The sequence below is a fragment of the Oncorhynchus mykiss genome, chromosome 7 (assembly GCF_057628025.1).
Source record: "Oncorhynchus mykiss isolate SJ-2025 chromosome 7, ASM5762802v1, whole genome shotgun sequence".
Classification (NCBI taxonomy): domain Eukaryota; kingdom Metazoa; phylum Chordata; class Actinopteri; order Salmoniformes; family Salmonidae; genus Oncorhynchus; species Oncorhynchus mykiss.
In genome coordinates, this window is record NC_143028.1 from 32235302 (window position 1) to 32258278 (window position 22977).

General features: G+C 41.7%; 1 protein-coding gene across 1 annotated transcript in view; it reads right to left on the bottom strand.

Moving 5' to 3' along the window:
- Positions 1 to 22977, bottom strand: part of LOC110527702 (protein phosphatase 1, regulatory subunit 16B) — a 135067-nt gene that overhangs the window by 75050 nt on the left and 37040 nt on the right. The window contains exon 2 of the mRNA XM_021609156.3: positions 11310 to 11718. Coding sequence (XP_021464831.1) covers positions 11310 to 11574 — 265 coding nt within the window. The 5' untranslated portion in view covers positions 11575 to 11718. The remainder of the gene's footprint in view (positions 1 to 11309; positions 11719 to 22977) is intronic.

Below are 22977 nucleotides of genomic sequence, written 5' to 3' on the forward strand. Positions count from 1 at the left end.
TAAACAATGATTAATTTAAGATCGACTTTGAGTATCCCTGTGTAAGAATTTCCACGATAGTTTGCTCCATTTATCATTGCCTAGATCCTCACTAGTCCCCCAGTCCCTGGCGCTGAAAAACATCCCCACAGCATTGTGCTGCCACCACCATGCTTCACCATAGGGATGGTGCCAGGTTTCCTCCTGACGTGACGCTTGGTATTCAGGCCAAAAAGTTCAATCTTGGTTTCATCGGACCAGAAAATCTTGTTTCTCAGGTCCGAGAGTATTTACAGTGGGGCAAAAAATTATTTAGTCAGCCAGCAATTGTGCAAGTTCGCCGACTTAAAAAGATGAGGCCTGTAATTTTCATCATAGGTACACTTCAACTATGACAGACAAAATGAGAAGAAAACAAATCCAGAAAGTCACATTGTAGGATTTTTTATTTGCAAATTATGGTGGAAAATAAGTATTTGGTCACCTACAAACAAGCAAGATTTCTGGCTCTCACAGACCTGTAACTTCTTCTTTAAGAGGCTCCTCTGTCCTCCACTCGTTACCTGTATTAATGGCACCTGTTTGAACTTGTTATCAGTATAAAATACACCTGTCCACAACCTCAAACAGTCACACTCCAAACTCCACTATCGCCAAGACCAAAGAGCTGTCAAAGGACACCAGAAACAAAATTGTAGACCTGCACCATGCTGGAAAGACTGAATCTGCAATAGGTACACAGCTTGGTTTGAAGAAATCAACTATGGGAGCAATTATTAGGAAATGGAAGACATACAAGACCACTGATAATCTCCCTTCATCTGGGGCTCCACGCAAGATCTCACCCCGTGGGGTCAAAATGATAACAAGAATGGTGAGCAAAAATCCCAGAACCACACGGGGGGACCTAGTGAATGACCTGCAGAGAGCTGGGACCAATGTAACAAAGCCTACCATCAGCAAGGGCATTGAAGATGAAACGTGGCTGGGTCTTTCAGCATGACAATGATCCCAAACACACCGCCCGGGCAACGAAGGAGTGGCTTCGTAAGAAGCATTTCAAGGTCCTGGAGTGGCCTAGCCAGTCTCCAGATCTCAACCCCATAGACAATCTTTGGAGGGAGTTGAAAGTCCGTGTTGCCCAGCAACAGCCCCAAAACGTCACTGCTCTAGAGGAGATCTGCATGGGCCAAAATACCAGCAACAGTGTGTGAAAACCTTGTGAAGACTTACAGAAAATGTTTGACCTCTGTCATTGCCAACAAAGGGTATATAACAAAGTATTGAGATAAACTTTTGTTATTGACCAAATACTTATTTTCTACCATAATTTGCAAATAAAAATTCATTAAAAATCCTACAATGTGATTTTCTGGAAAAAAATCAAATTTTGTCTGTCATAGTTGAATTGTTCCTATGATAAAAATTACAGGCCTCATCTTTTTAAGTGGGAGAACTTGCACAACTGGTGGCTGACTAAATACTTTTTGCCCCACTGTAGGTGCCTTTTGGCAAACTCCAAGCAGACATGTGCCTTTTACTGAGTAGTGGTTTGTGTCTGCCCGCTCTACCATAAAGGCCTGATTGGTGGAGTGCTGCAGAAAAGGTTGTCCTTCTGGAAGGTTCTCCCATCTCCACAGAGGAACTCTATAGCTCTGTCATAGTGACCATCGTGTTCTTGGACACCTTCCTGACCAAGGCCCTTCTCCACCAATTGCTCAGTTTGGCAGGATGGCCAGCTCTAGGGAGAGTCTTGGTGGTTCCAAACTTCTTCCATGTAAGAATGATGGAGGCTACTGTGTTCTTCGGGACCTTCAATGCTGTATACATTTTTTTGGTACCCTTCCCCAGATCTGTGCCTCAACACTATCCTGTCTCGGAGCTCTACAGACAATTTATTTGACCCTGTATGTGTCGATGACAAAAAAATCCAAGTTTATCTAACACTAAATATATATTTTTTGTAAAAACATGCAGAAACATTAGGCAGCTCATCTGCTCATGACATCTCTCTACCTCCCCCTCTCAAATTCAAATTGCTTTATTGGCATGAAAAAACATTGTGTCAATTAGAGGTTGACCGATTAATCGGAATGGCTGATTAATTAGGGCCGATTTCAAGTTTTCATAACAATCGGAAATCTCTATTTTTTGGCGCCGATTTCCGATAATTATTATTAATTTTTTATGCCTAGTTAAATAAAAGGTATAAAAAATTAATAATAATTATCGGAAATCGGCGCCAAAAAATAGAGATTTCCAATAATTATTATTAATTTTTTATACCTTTTATTTAACTAGGCAAGTCAGTTAAGAACACATTCTTATTTTCAATGACTGCCTAGGAACTGTGGGTTAGCTGCCTTGTTCAAGGGCAGAACGACAGATTTTCACCTTGTCAGCTCAGGGGTTCCAATCTTGGAACCACACAGTTAACTAGTCCAACACTAACCATTGCACTCCACGAGTAGCCTGCCTGTTACACGAATGCAGTAGAAGCCAAGGTAAATTGCTAGCTAGCATTAAACTTATCTTATAAAAAAACAGTCATAATCACTAGTTATAACTACTAATCCAGGTTAGCAGGCAATATTAACCAGGTGAAATTGTGTAATTTCTCTTGTGTTCATTGCACGCAGAGTCAGGGTATATGCAACAGTTTGGGCTGCCTGGCTCATTGCGAACTAATTTGCCAGAATTTTCCGTAATTATGACATATCTCGAAGGTTGTGCAATGTAACAAGAATATTTAGACTTAGGGATGCCACCCGTTAGATAAAATAACGAACGGTTCCGTATTTCACTGAAATAAACTTTTTGTTTTCAAATGATAGTTTCCGGATTCGATCATATTAATGACCAAAGGCTTGTATTTGTGTGTTATTATGTTATAATTAAGTCTGATTTGATAGAGCAGTCTGACTGAGCAGCAGCAGGCCCGTAATCATTCATTCAAACAGCACTTTCATGCGTTTTGCCAGCAGCTCTTCGCAAGCACAGCGCTGTTTATGACTTCAAGCCTATCAGTCTAATGGCTGGTGTAACCAATGTGAAATGGCTAGCTAGTTAGCTGGGTGTGCGCTAATACTGTTTCAAACGTCACTCGCTTTTAGATTTGGAGTAGTTATTCCCCTTGCGCTGGCTTTTGTGGAGCGATGGGCAACGATGCTCCGAGTGTGGCTGTTGTCGATGTGTTCCTGGTTCGAGCCCAGGTAGGGGCGAGGAGGGGGACGGAAGCTATACTGTTACACTAGCAATACGATAGTGCCTATAAGAACATCCAATAGTCAAAGGTACAGTGGGGCAAAAAAGTATTTAGTTAGCCACCAATTGTGCAAGTTCTCCCACTTAAAAAGATGAGGTACACTTCAACTATGACAGACAAAATGCTTGCATTCCATCTATAGGCCTGTTTAGCACCATGTAATTTATTGGGCCATGATGCTTTATGGTTGGGTTCCATAAAGGACTTCAATCCTTGTAAATTCCAACATGCAACGTAAAAAAGATTTCATAACTGTTTTTTATTACCTTCAAAATTAGATAAACACTCACAATCCAACCAGAACTATGGGATGGAGATTGCACCGCTGTTCCTGGTTGGAGAGGTCGGGCTGCGGTTTAAAGCGACGTCCTTGAGTCTTGGCAAGGATGGGGACTGTATCCCTGTATAGGTGAACATGGTCATAGAGACAGTCCAGATCAAGGGTGGGACAGGTGTGCAATTGGTCGCAGGGCACAGTCCCGGGAGAGACTCTCCCTCTCTCATATTATTATTTTCTAAATACTTCAAGCTCTGTAAAATTGGTTGTTGATCATTGCTAGACAACCAATTTTCAGGTCCTGCCATAGATTTAAGTAGATTTAAGTAAACACATACTTTGCCACTCTGGAGCATTCACTGTCATCTTGGTAAGAAACTTCCATGTAGATTTGGCATTGCATTTTAGGTTATTGTCCTGCGGAATTGTGAATTCATCTCCCACTGTTTGTGGAGAAGCAGACTGAACCTCTAGGATTTTGCCTGTGGTTAGCTCCATTCCGTTTCTTTTTATCCTGAAAAAGCTGCCCAGGCCTTAACGATTACAAGCAAACCTCCTGGTCTTTGTGGTTGAATCTGTGTTTGAAATTCACTGCTCGACTGGGGATACTTACAGATAATGGTATGTGTGGGGTAAAGAGATGAGGTAGTCATAAAAAATATAAAAAAACTTGTGACTTGTACATTTTTACTCGTGAATTAATTTAGGCATGCCATAACCAAGGGGTTGAATACTCATTGACTTAAGACATTTCAGCTTTACATTTTTTATAATTAATTTATAAAAACGTCAAAAAACAATCCCACTGACATTAATGGGGTATTGTGTGTTTTTAAACAACACATGCTCTAACAACAAAATGTGGTAAAAGTCAAGGGGTGTGAATACTTTCTGAAGGCACAGTATATAATGATCTTGAAAATTTCAAATTATTGAAGGGACAGGGTTAGGACACAGTAATAAAGACATTTTAATAAAACCCTGTTTTTTGGATGCTTGCTGTTGGTAAATAAGAATGTTCTTTCAATTCTAAATTTGATAGGCATTAGCAAGCCAAAAACTCACTCAATTAGTCACTTGTCCCACTCTAATGGAGGTTTGTATTCGTAAGCTATGGTGTTAGTTCGTTACAGCTCCAGTGATCACGTTAATTCTTAGCGGCCTCTCAGTTCTTCTGCCCTGTTAATCTTGTGATGCCACGGACCATATTGTGATGATGCCTGTTGGTACCATGGGTGCCAGGGAAAGAGGGAATAGTAGTGCCAGTGTATGCCAGCTCTCGCCCGTTGGTAGCAGTGCCATTCAGGAGCCCTCTCTCCTCACAAGCGCAGCCCTGTCTGACTGAACTAAAATGGCCTCAGGAATGTTAATTTGAATTGGAGAGGAAGAGTTCTCAGGAGACTGGACAGACTGTACTACTCGGAGATACAGTACTGATAGGCCACAGACAGTACAGAGTGGACTGGAGTGCCCTGCTCAGAGCTGCAGTATTGACAGTCTACAGACACAAATGACTGACAATAGACAGTATAGGGTAGGCTAGACACACAGACACAGCTAGTACTGGGGGGTCTGGACTGGACAGAGTGTACTACTCAACCAACAACAAAAACGGTTAGCTACTCTTTCTGATACATAAAACGCAACATTGATTATTGATCATTCTCCTCTACATACAAACCACAAGAAAACACTGCCCCAGAATACAGTAACCTACACTGTGTAAAAGGTCTTCTGACCATTCCAAAATGTTGTCAATTACATAACCTGGTTTTCCAATGCCACAGGGCAAGAGAATGTCAGTAAGGAAGTCAGGTCAACATACTATCATCATAATTGATGTTACAAATCTGTAGTCATTTTAGATTGAGATAGCAACAGGAAGGCTATGGCATGGCAAGGGAGGGACACAAATAAAATATTGTTTGTTGATGGTTGTAGATTAGGTCTACCGCAAGTCGTGCTTAGACCAACTGTCAAGTCAAACTAGCGCAACTGTCAAGTTTGACCCGGTTTAAATAGTGCAACTGTCAAGTCAGCGTGTGTGTACTGTATGTATGAGAGCAGAGAAGGCAGTTATTAGGTCTCAAAGGGCCTGTTGTCTACTCCTACTTCCTTATTAGTGAGAGGAAGAGGTCCACTAAAAGACACTTAGTTTCTACAGGAGGTAATAATAGGGAGAGAAAAAGGGGAAAGCAGACCAATACTACAGTTCCACTTTTATTCTTATGCTCTTAGGGTCTGAATCAGGGTGGAGTTAAGCGCCAGCTACCCCTGAATTTTGCGTAAATAATTCAAAGAATGTCGATGGGAGACTTCTGATAAAATTCAGAGTCAAGTATGTAGATCTCAAGTCAAAAATCAGGGATGCAAACTGGTGAAGGCCCAAAAAATATTACCTTTTTTTTTTGTTGCACTGAACCCCAGCTAACTTTAAAATGCAAATTTCTAGTGACTTTTAGGCTGGGTTCCTTCTTGAAATTCAGGTTTCAACTGTGTACTAATTAATAACAAAGAACATGATCTACATGATCAGTCTGTGTGTGTAAAATAAAGTGGTTCATGTAAACCTAACTCGCAGCTACAAATTTTCAGGAAAGCAATCCAACGTTATTTGTTGCCTAGACTTTATTGCAAATGATAATCAAGTACACAGAACAAACAATACATTAATATTGCTGTTAGCCATGACAGCCTTTATAATAGAACGCTTGTGACCACACTAAATATTGCACTTAAAGTAGAAATTGTATAACAAAACAGGCATTGTATTTTTGCTCTATTATAGTGGCTAGGATAATAAGACGTCGATCGAGTGCACAAGGCTACATGTGTACAAAAATAACCTTCACTGAGTACATTTTTTTAAAATAAATCACCCCTAAAAGCACACAAGTGTTACAGTAGGTCAAGTTCAACACACCAAAAGCAATATCTTTGGGCTACACTGCGCATTATTACATTGTACACTTTTGCCTGTGTACATCTGTTCTACAATGTGCCAGCAGAGCATGAGACACTTTGATGGCATAATTGATTGATCTATTTCAGGCATAGTAAACCTGACATACCCCTTTTTTATCCACTGTATTGAAAACGTGAGAAAGTGTGTGGTGTTCCTTTCACCTCGATAGTGGCATCCAGCTTAAGCCAGGCCCAGCTCCAACTACACTTGATCCCTGAATCCACTTGTTTAACAAGCAACGCCTCATTTCCCCCTAATTCCCTCATTCTGAAAATTAACCACATAGGGAAAACATTAGTTCATAGATAGCTAATTAACAAACAAACAAACTAGTGAATATTTCACACAGATTGCCAGGTTCCAGAGAGCAACTAATGTTATAGCTTGAGGAACGGGAAGTCGTCGTATACCAGTTAATACTATACAGCTAATTGGTTCCTCGATCTAACGTTACCTCATCTGACATTGTAAGGTTAGCTAGCTGTCTGACTTTGTCAACCAGCTAATATTCACACGATCAACTCAATTATTTGATCCGCTAAGTTATCTAATGTTGCTCAACATTTCTCTGGCTAGCTAACAGGCAATTCGATCCAGCTAGCAAGAAACTTCACCTCAAACTCTCCAAATGCCAGTTGTTTTTCGGTTACAGCTCATGAAGTACGCTTCATAACCGCCGTCTCTAGGCTTCTCACCTACCTCTGTTGTCATACAGGGGGAAGCGCTGCTGTAACATACTGACCACACCACTTGCGTTGCAAAATAAATGAACTCATACATGTTATTCAATCATTGCACCCACACTGCTCGCACGCGTCTGCGTAGCCAGGCACTAAAATATAACTTGGTTCTATAACTTGGCATCTGTGATGCTTGACGCGCTGCAAGTCCCGCTTTTCCTCTCTCATGGTTTTTTGGAGCATATACCCACGTGGGTGATTGAAAGATGAACTGAGGTCCACACTCCAGTCCAGTTGGTGGTGGTAATGCACCTTAAAGTTTGTTACCAACCGCCATATAAAGTCCAAAGAAGAAGAAGAAGCCTGAAGGAGAAGAGATTACTAGAAACAAACTCAGTTTACCCTTGTATCTGTGGATTAATTGTCAGAATAGAGGACCTTGCCCATTTCAGGTGAAATAACAACCCAATGTTTATATCCCAGGACAAATTAGCTAGCAACAGCAAGCTAGCTAAATTGCCATAAATATTTAATGTTTTTTGACGTGTCCCTATGTTAATATAGTTGCTTCAGAGTTTGTGTTGGTATTTCAACCTGCGTGTCCTGATCGTGTCTGGTCTGGGTGGACAAAAATCAACATGCGCGACCCGGTCTAGTCAGCATGTAACTGGCAAACAGCTTTTCCACACTTCACCGTCTTTCCAGAGCGCACGCTGATGCTGTGACACCCAAGATGGCTGTCTATTCAGTCACATGCTGCATTCTGTTGTTATGTGAACGATTGGCCGAGCCCAGGCTCGAGCCTTGGATATGGCCAGTATTGCTCCAAATGTGCATGACTTGTTCGCTTTCAGCCAGTAGTGACCAAACGCAAACTTTCCTCATCAGATCTACACGAATCACGTAGGTTCCCTATTTTGGATTCAAAATGGCGAATTTCGTCAAAAGGTGACTAGTTTTCATCCCTGCAAAATACCTCCCAAAAGGAGCTGTGCCTGTTTTCACATACTTCCTTTTAGCGGTCCTCCTCTGTTGTAATGTAATGATGGTGATACGAGAGACATGGCGAGCAGTGGTGGTGAACCAACCGAGCAAAATCACAGTGTCCAAATGGATCTGGGATCCAGAAGGTCTTTTTAAAACATCACTTAGAGGCTTTTTACACACTGCTAGTTAGATGTAAACAGAGCTGTGCTTAGTGCAGTGGGTGTTGACATCGTCATGTGAGCTTGTGGATGCAGCAGAGGAGACAGGAACCACAGAGATGAGACAAAAAAAGTTAAAATAGCTGGCTGGAGATTTTCCTCCAAAATATCTATCTCAGGATTTTCAGGCCGATGTTAAAAATGTGGATATACTGCATATTTGATAGCCACGTCTTTTTCATCTCCTGTCTAATTCCCATCAACATGTAGCCCTGTCACATGATGAGGCTGTAAAGAGACAAAAAAGCTAAATCAGTCCCTCCCAATATCAACACAGAACAGACATCAGTCCCAGACACAGCAGTTTCAGAGCAATTTCGCAGCCTTCACGTAGTATCACTGGGAGCGAGACAAGGTCTCAGGGCCTCAGCTCTCGTGACGATTGCTTGGAGTGTAAATGGTGAACAGACAGGAAGCACCTCATCCGCAGCTTCAATAGGGACTGAGTTAGTACAACGTGTAACCTTGACAAGCATGGTTCTGGTCTGAACTGTAATGGACATAGGAAGCGTCATGGCAACCCATGGATAAGCAGTAGAAAAGAGGACAGTCCACATATACGTAAAAAGACTTGTGTTTTACTTCATTATATGAGAACACACACACACACACCACAAACACAGTACTGTTATGTTCACATTAGTGAGTGTGACTGACTGACTACAGGGTAAACGGGATGATGCTGTGGTTGTATCACACACACAGAGATCATCCCTGCAGTACACTGAAAACCAAACATTAAACCAAAGTTCAAACCATCATCAAAGCAATCTCATTACTGTAGCTAGGCTATGTAGGCTCTGTGGCTACTGGCCAGGCCCTCTAGCTCTCTGCACTCTATAGCTAGGCTAAGCACTAAGTAATCACCCTCAAGTCTCATTTCTTTTCTGAGAAAGCAGTGTAAGTGATTACTCATTATGGGGGAATTTTTTAGACTTTATTAGCAACTTTACTCTCACTTTCTCTCCTTCTCCCTGCCCCAGTCTGTCAATTCCTTTGCATTTTTCTCCCTCCCCCTCTGTCTCTCCCCCTCCGCCCTTTTTACCTACATCCTTCTGCTTGCTCTCGCTCTCCCTCCCTGTCACTGAGTAGCAGTTTAGGAGCAGAGCAGAGGGACAGCCCAGATTAAAAGAACCCGACAATCCTCAATTAGCCAGCTGCCACAGAGACTGATTGACTGGGTCTCACTCTGTCACGTCACACACACTGTACGCGGTTTACACTCTAGTCAACCAACACATACACACATCTTAAAATAAAAAAAAACATTTGTTGTAATAAGGCGTCGCTGTACCATCAGTTCCCGAGTAAAGATTTGTTAACGTCATGCTTGCACCATTAATAAAAAGTGAAAACTTTCCAACCCAAACAGTTCAAAAGATCTGACCCATATCACCTGCCAAAGGTTGTTTGTTTCTTTACCACGGGTTGGGGGAGGCACATTTTACATTCATTAAACCATGTCGCAGGCCGTTCTAAAACTACTCGCGGGCTGCATTTGTTTTACACCTTGTAACATTTCGTGGGGGCAGAAACAAATGAAAATGGATCACTTATTCAGGAGCTCAATGATCACAGCAATGAATGACTGAGAAATATCTTGCATGTTGTCACCACACACTTGATGCTCCTTAGACTGTGTACAATGTTCAATGCAATGCATCTCAATAGGATATATGTGTCTACATTATGTTAAAGCGGTACTAAAATTTAAAAAGGAACTTTAATTTCAATGACAGGTACTGCAATCAACATTTTCGATTTGTATAGTACACCCCACCGCAGTACACCCCACCGCAGCACTAGCACTGCAATACCATACACAACAGCTCAGCCCACAGGCAATCTGGATATGCTCAGAAGAAGTCCAGCTCAACTATATTTAAAATGACATCGATGTGTAACTGTTGAGAGTTTGTTTATTTGTGCACAAGACTAGAAGGGACACAATAAGTGGTGGCCTGGCAAGCAGCCCACTCACCTCACAAGTTGTGGATTATAAACAACAACGAATCATAATGCTTTTAGTTCAGTTCTACAAACCACCAGTTTATTTCTGGAACACTGAAAAGTGTACTGTTTTAATCCGGAATAAAATAAGGCAGTAACATAACAAAATATGAAAAAAGGGTAAGGGGTTCGAATACTTTGCAAAGGCACTGTATACAATCTAAACAAAACATTCCAGAACAGAAATATCCCATGTGTTCCAATGCCTCTACATTCTAAATGTATCACAGCTAGAACACTAATGTGAATATATATGTGTGACTGAAATCATTCATGCTAATGTGCAGCATACATGAGTAAAAAAAAACACAATTTTCCTCCTCCACAGTCCGAATATAGAAAGTGCCTCAGGCCGTTTTAATGCCAACCAAAGGTTGACAAAAAAAATCTAATTTGAAGATGCAGAAGGCAGTTATCCTTTAATATAAAGCCACAGAAGATTGGATGAAATATACAACAGGTATGCTTTCATGTCACCATAGTTTATTGGCTGAAAGGACAGAACAGCAGCACCAGCTTGGTAGAATCTGTAGTTACACCTAAAAGGCAGACTCTAGTCAAATGTAGTGTACTATACAGGAAAAAGGGTGCCATGTTGGATGAAATCGGTTAGTTACAGAAAGTCATCAACACTTTCTGAACAACTGGGCAGTATTACTCATTAAATAAATAAAATGTAGCAGCATCATACCGGCTGGGTTTCATCTGTAGTTTAATAACAACATCTATTGAAATCTAATGATAGAGCCTGGTATGATTTGGTTGGAGTGGAATAAGCACTTTTTAGAGTTACTGTAGAGAGAAAAATACAATATAATACTAATACTGCTTTTTACTACATCACCCCATCAGGAAACAACTGTTTGGGGTGCTCTGATGGTGAAATTATCTGTATGCGCGTGTGTGTGTGTGTGTCCTTTCCTCCTACCTTCGTCAGGGTCGTTCCGTGCCGAGGCCTCTAATAGCGCCACATTAGCTGCAAACGATACATGTCGTTTGGCCTCCATGGCTGCGGCATGATTGGTGTTCCTCCTCTTGTCCGCCTTGCGCTTCTTGTTCTGCATCTCCTTCTCATAGACTGCCCATCTCTTCAGCTGCTGCGTGCGGCGCTTCTGGGCGGCCCTTAGTCGCTCCAGGCTAGGCACCTTATCCAGCTGCTGCAGTTCATTCAGAAGCTCCAGGTGGTTGGCCATGGTGGGGACAGGTGGGACCAGGGCTCAAAGGGGGACCAGGGGTTGTAGACTGGTACTAGCGTGGGGGGCTGCACCTTTGGCTGTAGTAGCCAACTCCCATCATCATCATCCTCACCACCAGGACAGTTGTGACTAGACCACCCGCTGGGGAGACAGAGAGAGATAGATGACATTAGTACAAAAGAGAATGCTTTCTTGAACTCCGTAACCCATGAATTTGGAACTAAGAGACTTTTCCAAGAATATGAACCCCGGAGGCTAAAAATACATTGTGGAAGTATATGTATACTAGCCACTTTTCAAATTACAGCTGTTGAATGTCTGGGCTTAAGAAAATACTTAACAGTATACAGTAGTACTCGTAGCTTAGTAAATGCCACAAATACTTCTCAACTCCTTGTTGTTTCAGCAGGCTTAATGCCCGACTTATCTTGTTTCCTTTGATTTGAGCGTCCTTCTCTCAACGGTAGTCTGTTACATCATACTGTAGTGCACACTCACTAGACAGTACCCACTCCCCCCCTACTGTAGTACCCACTCCCTCCCTCCTGGAGTACCCACTCCCTCCCTCCTGGAGTACCCACTCCCTCCCTCCTGGAGTACCCACTCCCTCCCTCCTGGAGTACCCACCTCACTAGAGAGAGTACCCACCTCACTAGAGAGAGTATACACTCACTCTCTACTGTAGTACACACTCATCCCAGTCCCAAGACAGGCAGTCAACAACACTAGTTCATGGGTACAAAAATACAGACACTACCTGCATTATTTTTTTTATTTTTATTTCACCTTTATTTAACCAGGTAGGCTAGTTGAAAACAAGTTCTCATTTACAACTGCGACCTGGCCAAGATAAAGCATAGCAGTGTGAACAGACAGCAACACAGAGCTACACATGGAGTAAACAATAAACAAGTAAATTACACAGTATAATTGTTTTTATTTTTTTAATAAAAAGAGTATATACACATTGTGTGCAAAAGGCATGAGGTAGGCAAATAATTACAATTTAGCAGATTAACACTGGAGTGATAAATAATCAGATAGTCATGTGCAGGTAGAGATACTGGTGTGCAAAAGAGCAGAAAAGTAAATAAATACAGTATGGGGATGAGGTAGGTAAATTGGGTGGGCTATTTACCGATGGACTATGTACAGCTGCAGCGATCGGTTAGCTGCTCAGATAGCAGATGTTTAAAATTGGTGAGGGAGATAAGTCTCCAACTTCAACGATTTTTGCAATTCATTCCAGTCATAGGCAGCAGAGAACTGGAAGGAAAGGCGGCCAAATGAGGTGTTGGCTTTAGGGATGATCAATGAGATACACCTGCTGGAGCGCGTGCTACGGGTGGGTGTTGCCATCGTGACCAGTGAACTGAGATAAGTCGGAGCTTTACCTAGCATGGACTTGTAGATGACCTGGAGCCAGTGGGTCTGGCGACGAATATGTAGCGAGGGCCAGCCGACTAGAGCATACAGGTCGCAGTGGTGGGTGGTATAAGGTGCTTTAGTAACAAAGCAGATGGCACTGTGATAAACTGCATCCAGTTTGCTGGTATTGGTTTGCTTCCAATGGTATTGGAAGCCATTTTGTAGATGACATCGAAGTCGAGGATCGGTAGGATAGTCAGTTTTACTAGGGTAAGTTTGGCGGTGAGAGTGAAGGAGGCTTTGTTGCGAAATAGAAAGCGGATTCTAGATTTGATTTTTGGATTGGAGATGTTTGATATGAGTCTGGAAGGAGAGTTTACAGTCTAGCCAGACACCTAGGTACTTATAGATGTCCACATATTCTAGGTCGGAACCATCCAGGGTGGTGATGCTAGTCGGGCGTGCGGGTGCAGGCAGTGAACGGTTGAAAATCATGTATTTGGTTTTACTACCGTTTAAGAGCAGTTGGAGGCCATGGAAGGAGTGTTGTATGGCATTGAAGCTTGTTTGGAGGTTAGATAGCACAGTGTCCAAGGAAGGGCCAGAAGTATACAGAATGGTGTCGTCTGCATAGAGGTGGATCAGGGAATCGCCCGCAGCAAGAGCAACATCATTGATATATACAGAGAAAGGAGGAGTCGGCCCGAGAATTTAACCCTGTGGCACCCCCATAGAGACTGCCAGAGGACCGGACAACAGGCCCTCCGATTTGACACACTGAACTCTGTCTGCAAAGTAGTTGGAGAAACACTACTAGTGTTCAAACATTCAAAATCAACAATTCCTTCTTACTGTATTTAAAACAGTACCAAAACAAAATATCCAGAAAAAATGCAAATAAAATCTACGTCAGGTTTTTACGCGACCACGTTTTCCAAAAACTCTTAAATATCTAAAGAAAGAATGGGGTGTCAGCTATGATATGGCATCTTGAGTTTGAAAATATCTATTTTGGATATTGAATTACAGTATGTATGTAAAGTGAATTTGCACCCGGTAACAAAATGTCATCATGGGTCCCTGATCTGTACTACAGAGAAATACATAATTATGGATATGAATGTCATTCTCCTCATGTTTCACAAGTCTGGTAATCACAGCGCAGCACAGTTGAGTACAGTACAATACAGCAGAGTAGGGTAGAGTATAGTTCAGTACAATATACCACGTTATTAAAACTTGTGAAACATGTGTCTATGATAACGTTGAGATTTGGTAAAGTTCGGTCCGTCTGTAGACGTTAACGTCAAGTTTCAAATACTTTTCAACATCCATCCGGTGCTCAGTGGGTGAGGATGCGGGATAAAGTAAATAGAAAGTGAAGAGGCTCATGGGTAGGTGTCAGTAAGAGCTGGGCGAGGGGACATTAACTGGAGAGAGGGTGAGAGAGGAGGAGGGGTTATCCAGACTCACTGTTTTAACACTCTTGGTTTGACCACCAGACAAGTGAAAAAAACTGTTATATGCCAGTGGAAGTGAGGACAGTAAGCAGGTGGCCCAACTGTGGTTTGTGACTATTATGATTTCCCATTGCAGCCAATTCAGCTGCAGTAATTCCATCTCAGATTTGTTGTTAATTTAGGTAATGGAATTACAAGTTAATTTCATAAACAAAATTGATATCAGTAAAAATCCCTATAATTAATTGACGTCTACCTTTTCTTGTTACGTCTGTGAACTTGCATTATCCTTCCTCCTCACATGGGGGAGAAATTTGAAAATATATTGAAGATATATGTGGGTTTTTAGTAACGTAATTACAAGTCAATGTTTTTAAACATACAGAAGGCAAATAATTTCTCAAACTAAATATAAGTGTTGACATTCGTTGGACGGGGTCTTTACGTCGACATTGTGTTTCGATGCATTTCTGATACCGTAAGACTTTCTGGTAGATGTTTTCTAAAATACCTATTTTCCATCGGTTTCTCTAGAAAGCAAAGCCTTTACTTATGCCTCATTTTTAAGATGGAGAATGGTTGAAAAATATAGATCTATGCCTTCAATTCCCAAAAGTATAAACTCTTAGCTTTCATTTGACACCCAATTTGATATGCTCCTATGAACTTAACATGTTGGTACTCATGGGTCCTTTTTGATGAAAATGCCCAGAAGCCCTTTGGTTTTGTAGTAACCAGCTCTGTGATAAGTAGACTTACTAATAACCAGCCTCAGACTTCCGGCTGTAGCAAACCCTCAACAACAAACCAATAAATGATGTGTCTAACTATAGCAACTGGCGCATAACAGAGAATAGATGTGCCTCAATACATCAAAAGATGGGGAAATTTGTTTACTTGTTATTTCCTCTGTTCGATGCAATTTTGTCTGAACTTTCCATTTGTGAGCAAAATCATACCCTGACCGTTGTTAATTTCTCTGGTGTGCCGTTGAAACCAGACGACTGTCAGATGTCAGCCTCAGTACATTCATTCGACTCCAGTAACCACATCCTGGCCTGAACCCTACTCATCCACAGTATGTCTCACTCCCTCACTGACTGACTGTTCACCCACAACACACTATCAGTCAGGGGGATGGTTGTGACTGTCAATTCAACTCAGAACCCGATCTTGCATGCACTGGCCACGAATACTCGATTAACAGTCTGTCATGAGAGACTGGCTGCTATAATATAAATGGCACACATGGTCAAAACGTCATCATCGGATAGACTACCTATCCTCAAAAAGGCTATACAATATCTGTATGGGAAATCATACCGAGGCACGGACATCCTCTAACTAGCCATGGTGTGACAGTGATCGGGTATAAGCAATGACTCAAAAAGGTAAAAGGCGCAAGGGACAGGAGCGCAGTGCAAACAAGGAGGATTTTATTAAGAAAAAGACAATTAAATCCTGGCTCTTTCAGACCTCTACAGGGTCAGACTTTATAACGGTGAAAACAAGCATGAAGTCGACAGGACTAGTCAAAAGCTTAAAATCATTTTGGTTGTACTCGTACTATACCTCACGTGACGTGCACTTTCCAAAACAGTCTCACCTTGAAGTCTTTGTGCAATTTGAGTGCTGACATACCCTCTTTTAAGGAACAGTGCTCAGCTGGAGGTCATTCCCCTAGCAACCATTCCTCATGCTGGCTATACTTGACCCTGCTGTACCACACATGGTTTTTAATCAATATGAGCATCAGTTTCCTATTGGGGATTCATCATGTTAGTGTCATCTCTCATAGAGGCCAAACACAAATCTGTAAATTAAGAGGCCTATATTTTCCACAGTCCAGGTCACAGATCTATTAGGCAGTTTGTTTCACGGAGTTTCCATCTAGAAAACAACCCCCGTTCAAGCCGCTACTGCACAGAACCCTTCTGCGGCTGAAACCCGTGCAACCAACCTAGCTCTCTCACAACACGGACAGGAAGACGGCTGTAACCCAATTCTTCTCTACTGTCATCTTGTGTGTGCAAGGTCAGTGGCCACAAACTTCAGAAAGAGAGAGTAGTGTATGCACGCATTCTCTAAAAGCAGGCAAGTGTAATTCCTCCAACCATCCTTTCTCAAATCCAACGACTGTGCTTTGCCAGATAGAGGTCGGTGGAGATAAGGGATACCAACCATTTTGGAAGATAATAAAACACAAAACAGTCAGACATGGTTCCATGTCTTGGCTTGTCAATCACTTTTCAATAACCATCAAATGATAAAGCCTGAAATCAAGTGGTGGTGTTGTCTTTGTGCCAACCTTTAAAACACAGTCACAGTTCGTCTTTAAGTGGTGAGGGAGAAACGGAACAGAAGGCATTCATTTTACAGCACAGTGATTTAACCAAGACGCCAAACTGGGAAATAGAAACGCACTGATGCAGTTTAATCTGTGCTAGATTTCTATATTTTAAGGCACAGAAGAAAGTCCCAATGGATATGGCTCAGGAGACTACTGGGGTGTGTGTGGACACGGTTTCCTATACTTGTGAGTACCAGAAGTCCTCACAAGAATAGTAAACCAACTAAAATTCAGAGACTTGTAAAAAAAGAGAGGTTATTTTGGGGTTAGGAGTTAAGGTTAGGGAAAATGGGATTTTTAATGAAAATCAATTATTGGTCCCCAAAAAGTCCTCACAAGTATAGTAACACACAGCAGTGTGTGTGTGTGTATGTTCTGAACTGGGCTGTTCAACCGATTTCCCCTCAAGTGGTTAACTGTTCTACCACAGGGGAAAATCATGTTGATGCATAATGCAGTAACTAACACACACACACACACACACACACACACGTGAGTTTCCTCTTAAGGATGTTAACAAGGCCTGAAACATGTCTTGTAAAGTTGGCTGGAGGTATTAGCAGGCGAAGCGGGCAGTAAAGTGAATTAGCGTCTCTCATGCTGTGTGACAAATAAGAAAATGTCCACTGTTTGTTCTGCTCAGTCTGAAAGCTAAATAGCGTCAACACAGGGGATGAGGGCCTGCCTCTGATCAAATCACAGGGAGAGTAATCACATTACCTACAGTGATTCTCACACACACACACACACACACAGTATACACAGAAACCTGCTGTACTTTAACTGCTGCTGCCAGTCATTCACCCTTCTGTTTCTCCTTGCCCTATATCAAACTAGACAGTGATAGTGTGCGCACATTCTACAAACATCAGAGAAATGGTTCCGGAGAGTTTTACACTTTTAACCCAGAATTCTGATCTCAAACAGAGGACCGTTTGGGCTTACCGTCAGCACGGTCCAATCAATCACAGATTTAAAGCCAGAACAGATCGGATAACCATGTATGTGACAAATAAAATGTGATTCGATAAGCTCAATAAGGCAGCAGATTTCAGCGTTACCAGAATCGGCTCACAAGAAAAGCAGATTATTTAATGAAATCTGTTTCATCTCATGTATGTCACATATTCAAATGAGAGATGCTTTCAAATATTGTCAAAATATTACAAACTGGGCTATCTGGACACACTGCCAGTCTTTTTTGTCCTGCAGTGTCATTGTGGTCCACTCTTACTGATCACCACTGCTAGGCTAGTTGGAGTCCACTCCTACTGTACTGAGCAGCACATGTAGTGGTTCAAATACCTGCCGTCTGTTCTCTTCTCTAATATTGCTGTTATGCGGTCGACAGACGTCTACGTCGCTCGCAACAGATTTTTGCGCAGCGCCAAATCCATGACTGTATGGAGAGTTCATTGGGATGCTGTGGGGGCAGTGTTGTGTGGGCAATGAAGCTGCGCTGCTTGGTTCCTTGTTCCGATATACATAGGCTATGCATCAAAGTACCATCTCTGCATTCATAACCAAATATAATCTCAGCGACTATTTAAACATTAAACCAAACATTGTAGCCTTAGAATCCCCATTAACTACGTGAAAAGGTAAAGGTTTTTTTCCTCAGTGATATGACGACATTCTATTTTCAGCTGGTATGGGAGCAAATGCATGGAAGTAGCATATAAATTGAGATAATGCTACAGGTTACATAGGCAAGTGTAAGAATATTTGCCAGGGCATATTATACGTAAGTATAAATCTGATTATTGCACACGCAGATGTGGGAACCTAAAAAGGCGAGCTAGCTTGCTAAGTCTTTAGCCAGACTAAAGCCAGCTAGCTACTACGAACAAAGGGAGATGGCGGTGACTCTTCCTTGCTTTCACCACAAGTGAGAAAACAAAAGAAAGTTGCTATCGCCCACCTTGTGAATGGAAGTCTAGGAAACACAGACTGGAGAGGGTATCATGTTACCAAAAGGTGACTGCTGCTCCAAAGCACTAGATCTTTGCCTTCCCACTCACCATGTGCCCTTTTGAGTGATGGTAAACTCAGCAAAAAAAGAAATGTCTTTTCAATGTCAACTGCGTTTATTTTCAGGAAAATTAACATGTGTAAATGTATGCATGAACATAAGATTCAACAACTGAGACCTAAATTGAACAAGTTCCACAGACGTGACTAACAGAAATTGAATCATGTGTCCCTGAACAAAAGTAACAGTCAGCATCTCGTGTAGCCACCAACTGCATTAAGTACTGCAGTGCATCTCCTCCTCATGGACTGCACCAGATTTCCCAGTTCTTGCTGTGAGATGTTACCCCACTCTTCCATCAAGGCACATGCAAGTTCCCGGACATTTTGGGGGGGAATGGCCCTAGCCCTCACCCTCAGATCCAACAGGTCTCAGACGTGCTCAATGGGATTGAGATCCGGGCTCTTCGCTGGCCATGGCAGAACACTGACATTCCTGTTTTGCAGGAAATCACACACAGAATGAGCAGTATGGCTGGTGGCATTGTCATGCTGGAGGGTCATGTCAGGATGAGCCTGCAGGAAGGGTACCACATGAGGGAGGAGGATGTCTTCCCTGTAACGCACAGCATTGAGATTGCATCTTTTTTTCAATAGTTAACAGACTTGCCTATTTAAATTAAGGTTAAGAACAAATTCTTATTTACAATGACGGCCTAACCCTCCCCTAACCCGGTCTGCGCTGGGCCAATTGTGCGCCTACCTATGGGAATCCTGATCACGGCCGGTTGTGATACCTGTGTTCAAACCCGGGTCTGTAGTGACGCTTCTAGCACTGTGATGCAGTGCCTTAGACTGCTGCGCCACTGGGTCACTTGAGAACATCGTCAGTATTCTGTCTAGTTAGCTAATACGGGCAGCAGAGAGAAAGAGAGAGGAGAGGTTGGATCTAAAACAATCTGACCCAACTGCATTAACACAGGTAGTCTAGAGGTCGACTGATTAATCAGAATGGCCGATTAATTAGGGCCGATTTCAAGTTTTCATAACAATCTGTATTCTGCATTTTTGGACACCGATCATGGCCGATTACATTACACTCTACGAGGAGACTGCGTGGCAGGCTGACTACCTGTTATGTGAGTGCAGCAAGGAGCCAAGGTAAGGTGCTAGCTAGCATTAAACGGATCTTATCAAAAACAGTCTTAACATAATCACTAGTTAACTACACATGGTTGATGATATTACTAATTTATCTAGCTTGTCCTGCGTTGCATTTAATCGATGCGGTACCTGTTAATTTATCATCGAATCATAGCCTACTTCGCCAGATGATTATTTAACAAGCGCACTAGCGAAAAAAGCACTGTCATTGCACCAATGTGTACCAAACCATAAACATCCACGCCTTTAAGATCAATACACAAGTATATATTTTTAAACCTACATATTTAATTAATATTGCCTGCGAACATGAATTTCTTATAACTAGGGAAATTGTGTCACTTCTCTTGCGTTCTGTGCAACAAAGTCAGGCTATACAGTGGGGAGAACAAGTATTTGATAACCTGCAAAATCCGCAGTGTTTCCTACTTACAAAGCATGTAGAGGTCTGTAATTTTTATCATAGGTACACTTCAACTGTGAGAGACAGAATGTAAAACAAAAATCCAGAAAATCACATTGTATGATTTTAAGTAATTAATTTGCATTTCAGCATTTGCATTTTACGTAATTCTGACATAACATTGAAGGTTGTGCAATGTAACAGGGAATATTTAGACTTATAGATGCCACCCGTTAGAGAAAATAAGGAACGGTTCCGTATTTCACTGAAAGAATAAACGTTTTGTTTTTTCGAAATGAGTTTCCGGATTTGACCATATTAATGACATAACAACACACAGAAATACAAGCCTTATGTTATAATTAAGTATATGATTTGATAGAGCAGTCTGACTGAGCGGTGGTAGGCAGCAGCAGGCTCGTAAGCATTCATTCAAACAGCACTTTCTTGCATTTGCCAGCAGCTCTTCCCTGTGCTTCAAGCATTGAGCCGTTTATGACTACAAGCCTATCAACTCCCGAGATTAGGCTGGTGTAACCGATGTGAAATGGCTAGCTAGTTAGCGGGGTGCGCGTTAATAGCGTTTCAAATCGGTGATGTAACTCACTGAGACCTTGAAGTAGTTGTTCCGCTGCTTTTTTTCGAGGGTGGCTGTTGTTGATGTGTTCCTGGTTCGAGCCCAGGTAGGGGCGAGGAGAGGGACGGAAGCTATACTGTTACACTGGCAATACTAAAGTGCCTATAAGAACATCCAATAGTCAAAGGTATATGAAATACAAATGGTAAAGAGAGAGAAATAGTCCTAATAATAACTACAACCTAAAACTTCTTAACTGGGAATATTGAAGACTCATGTTAAAAGAAACCACCAGCTTTCATATGTTCTCATGTTCCCGAGCAAGGAACTTGAACGTTAGCTTTTTTACATGGCACATACTGCACTTTTACTTTCTTCTCCAACACTTTGATTTTGCATTATTTAAACCAAATTGAACATGTTTCATTATTTATTTGAGGCTAAATTGATTTTATTGATGTATTATATTAAAGTTAAAATAAGTGTTCATTCAGTATTGTTGTAATTGTCATTATTACAAATGAATTAATTAATACAAAATAAAAAGATAATTGGCTGATTAATCGGTAGAGACTTTTTTTTGGTGCTCCAATAATCAGTATCGGCGTTGAAAAATCATAACCGGTCGACCTCTAGTCTATACTCTAGCTGAACACCATATACTAAAATATCCACACAAGCTAATAGCCAGCCTTCATATCATCAGTTAGACAATGAATATTAAAATTGGGAAATTATTATAAGAGCATCGAAGATAAATTGGTGAAAAGAAAAATTGATAACTAGCAGATTTACAATCAACATCAATGATCAGCCTGCTCTCTTTTTCTGATGTTAATGTCTTTAGGAAGCACTGTGACAAGCTTGCTTACAATTTGTGATGAGCGAGCGTTGTTGAATAGGCTTATGCGTAAACATTTGTATTCTCTACAGAGGCAGTTCGTATGTTATGAATTTCAAGATATGAATCATTATGCCGGCGGGTGCCCTTTTTTCCCCATTTTGAGCACCTGCTCCCTGAAAGGTCTGTGCACGGCCCTGGCTGGATCCCTGTAATCACCTTCTCTCTGCCACATCCAGCAGATCAACAGTTTGGCCATCTTATTGAATCACACAGATCAGTAGCGCATGCCCGGTCCAAGGTCATCCTATTTTCACGCAGCCCATGGGACGGCCATTCCGATCATCCTATATCACACAGATTGACCCCCCCGCTCCAACTCTCACTCTCCATGTTTTCCACCTGACAGAAATCAATAAACTTAAATGGATGAGAGGCCATGATTGGAACAAATATGATGTGACTACACAAGAGCTGAGAGAGAGAGCTGCACCGGGACATGGCTGAGATACGGTTTAAAAACATGCTTCTATCATCACATAGTGGAGTTAAGAAAAAAATACAAAAAAATACATTTTCACCCCAAATATTAATCCAAGTTATTCATTATTTTGTGACTGTGCAACTTTCTTTAGTCTAAGTTTATGGGCAGTCAGGTCTACTTTTTGGGTGTATTACTCAGTCAGCTCCTACACTTTACTGAGAGGCAATTGCAAAAATAAGAAAGTGGGAGGGGCTATGGGTCCCGACCCCATCCATCATAGGGTTTTTCCTGGGCGACAGCGGAAGGGAAATTGCAGACTGTAGCAGGGTAGAGCTGGTCCCACTGCCAGCTGTGCAGTGAGGAGGCACAGCATTGTATTATAAATAGTTCCAGTCAAGAGCTGCAATGGTTCTCGCTCTCTCCTCCTCCTCCTCTCTTTCCTTGTTCAATATATATCTGTCAGAGGCAGGGGGAAAGAGGCAGAGTGACAACCACTGTTTTAAATGGCAGGCACACACGCTAGGGTTGGACAATAGTACGATAGTATCATCTAATCGACAATGTTTGTATTTGGATATACTTCATTCAATTCTGGATACCTAATGGAAACAGCTTCATTTTTACATTAAATTATAAATACAGTTCTACTTAATTGTGTTCTTGAAACAATTTCTAATTATTATTTCAATAATGTCAGATTGATCAAATGTATTGAGGTAATCATGTTTCAACTCAATTAGGGGCTCCCGAGTGGCGCAGCGGTCTAAGGCACTGGATCTCAG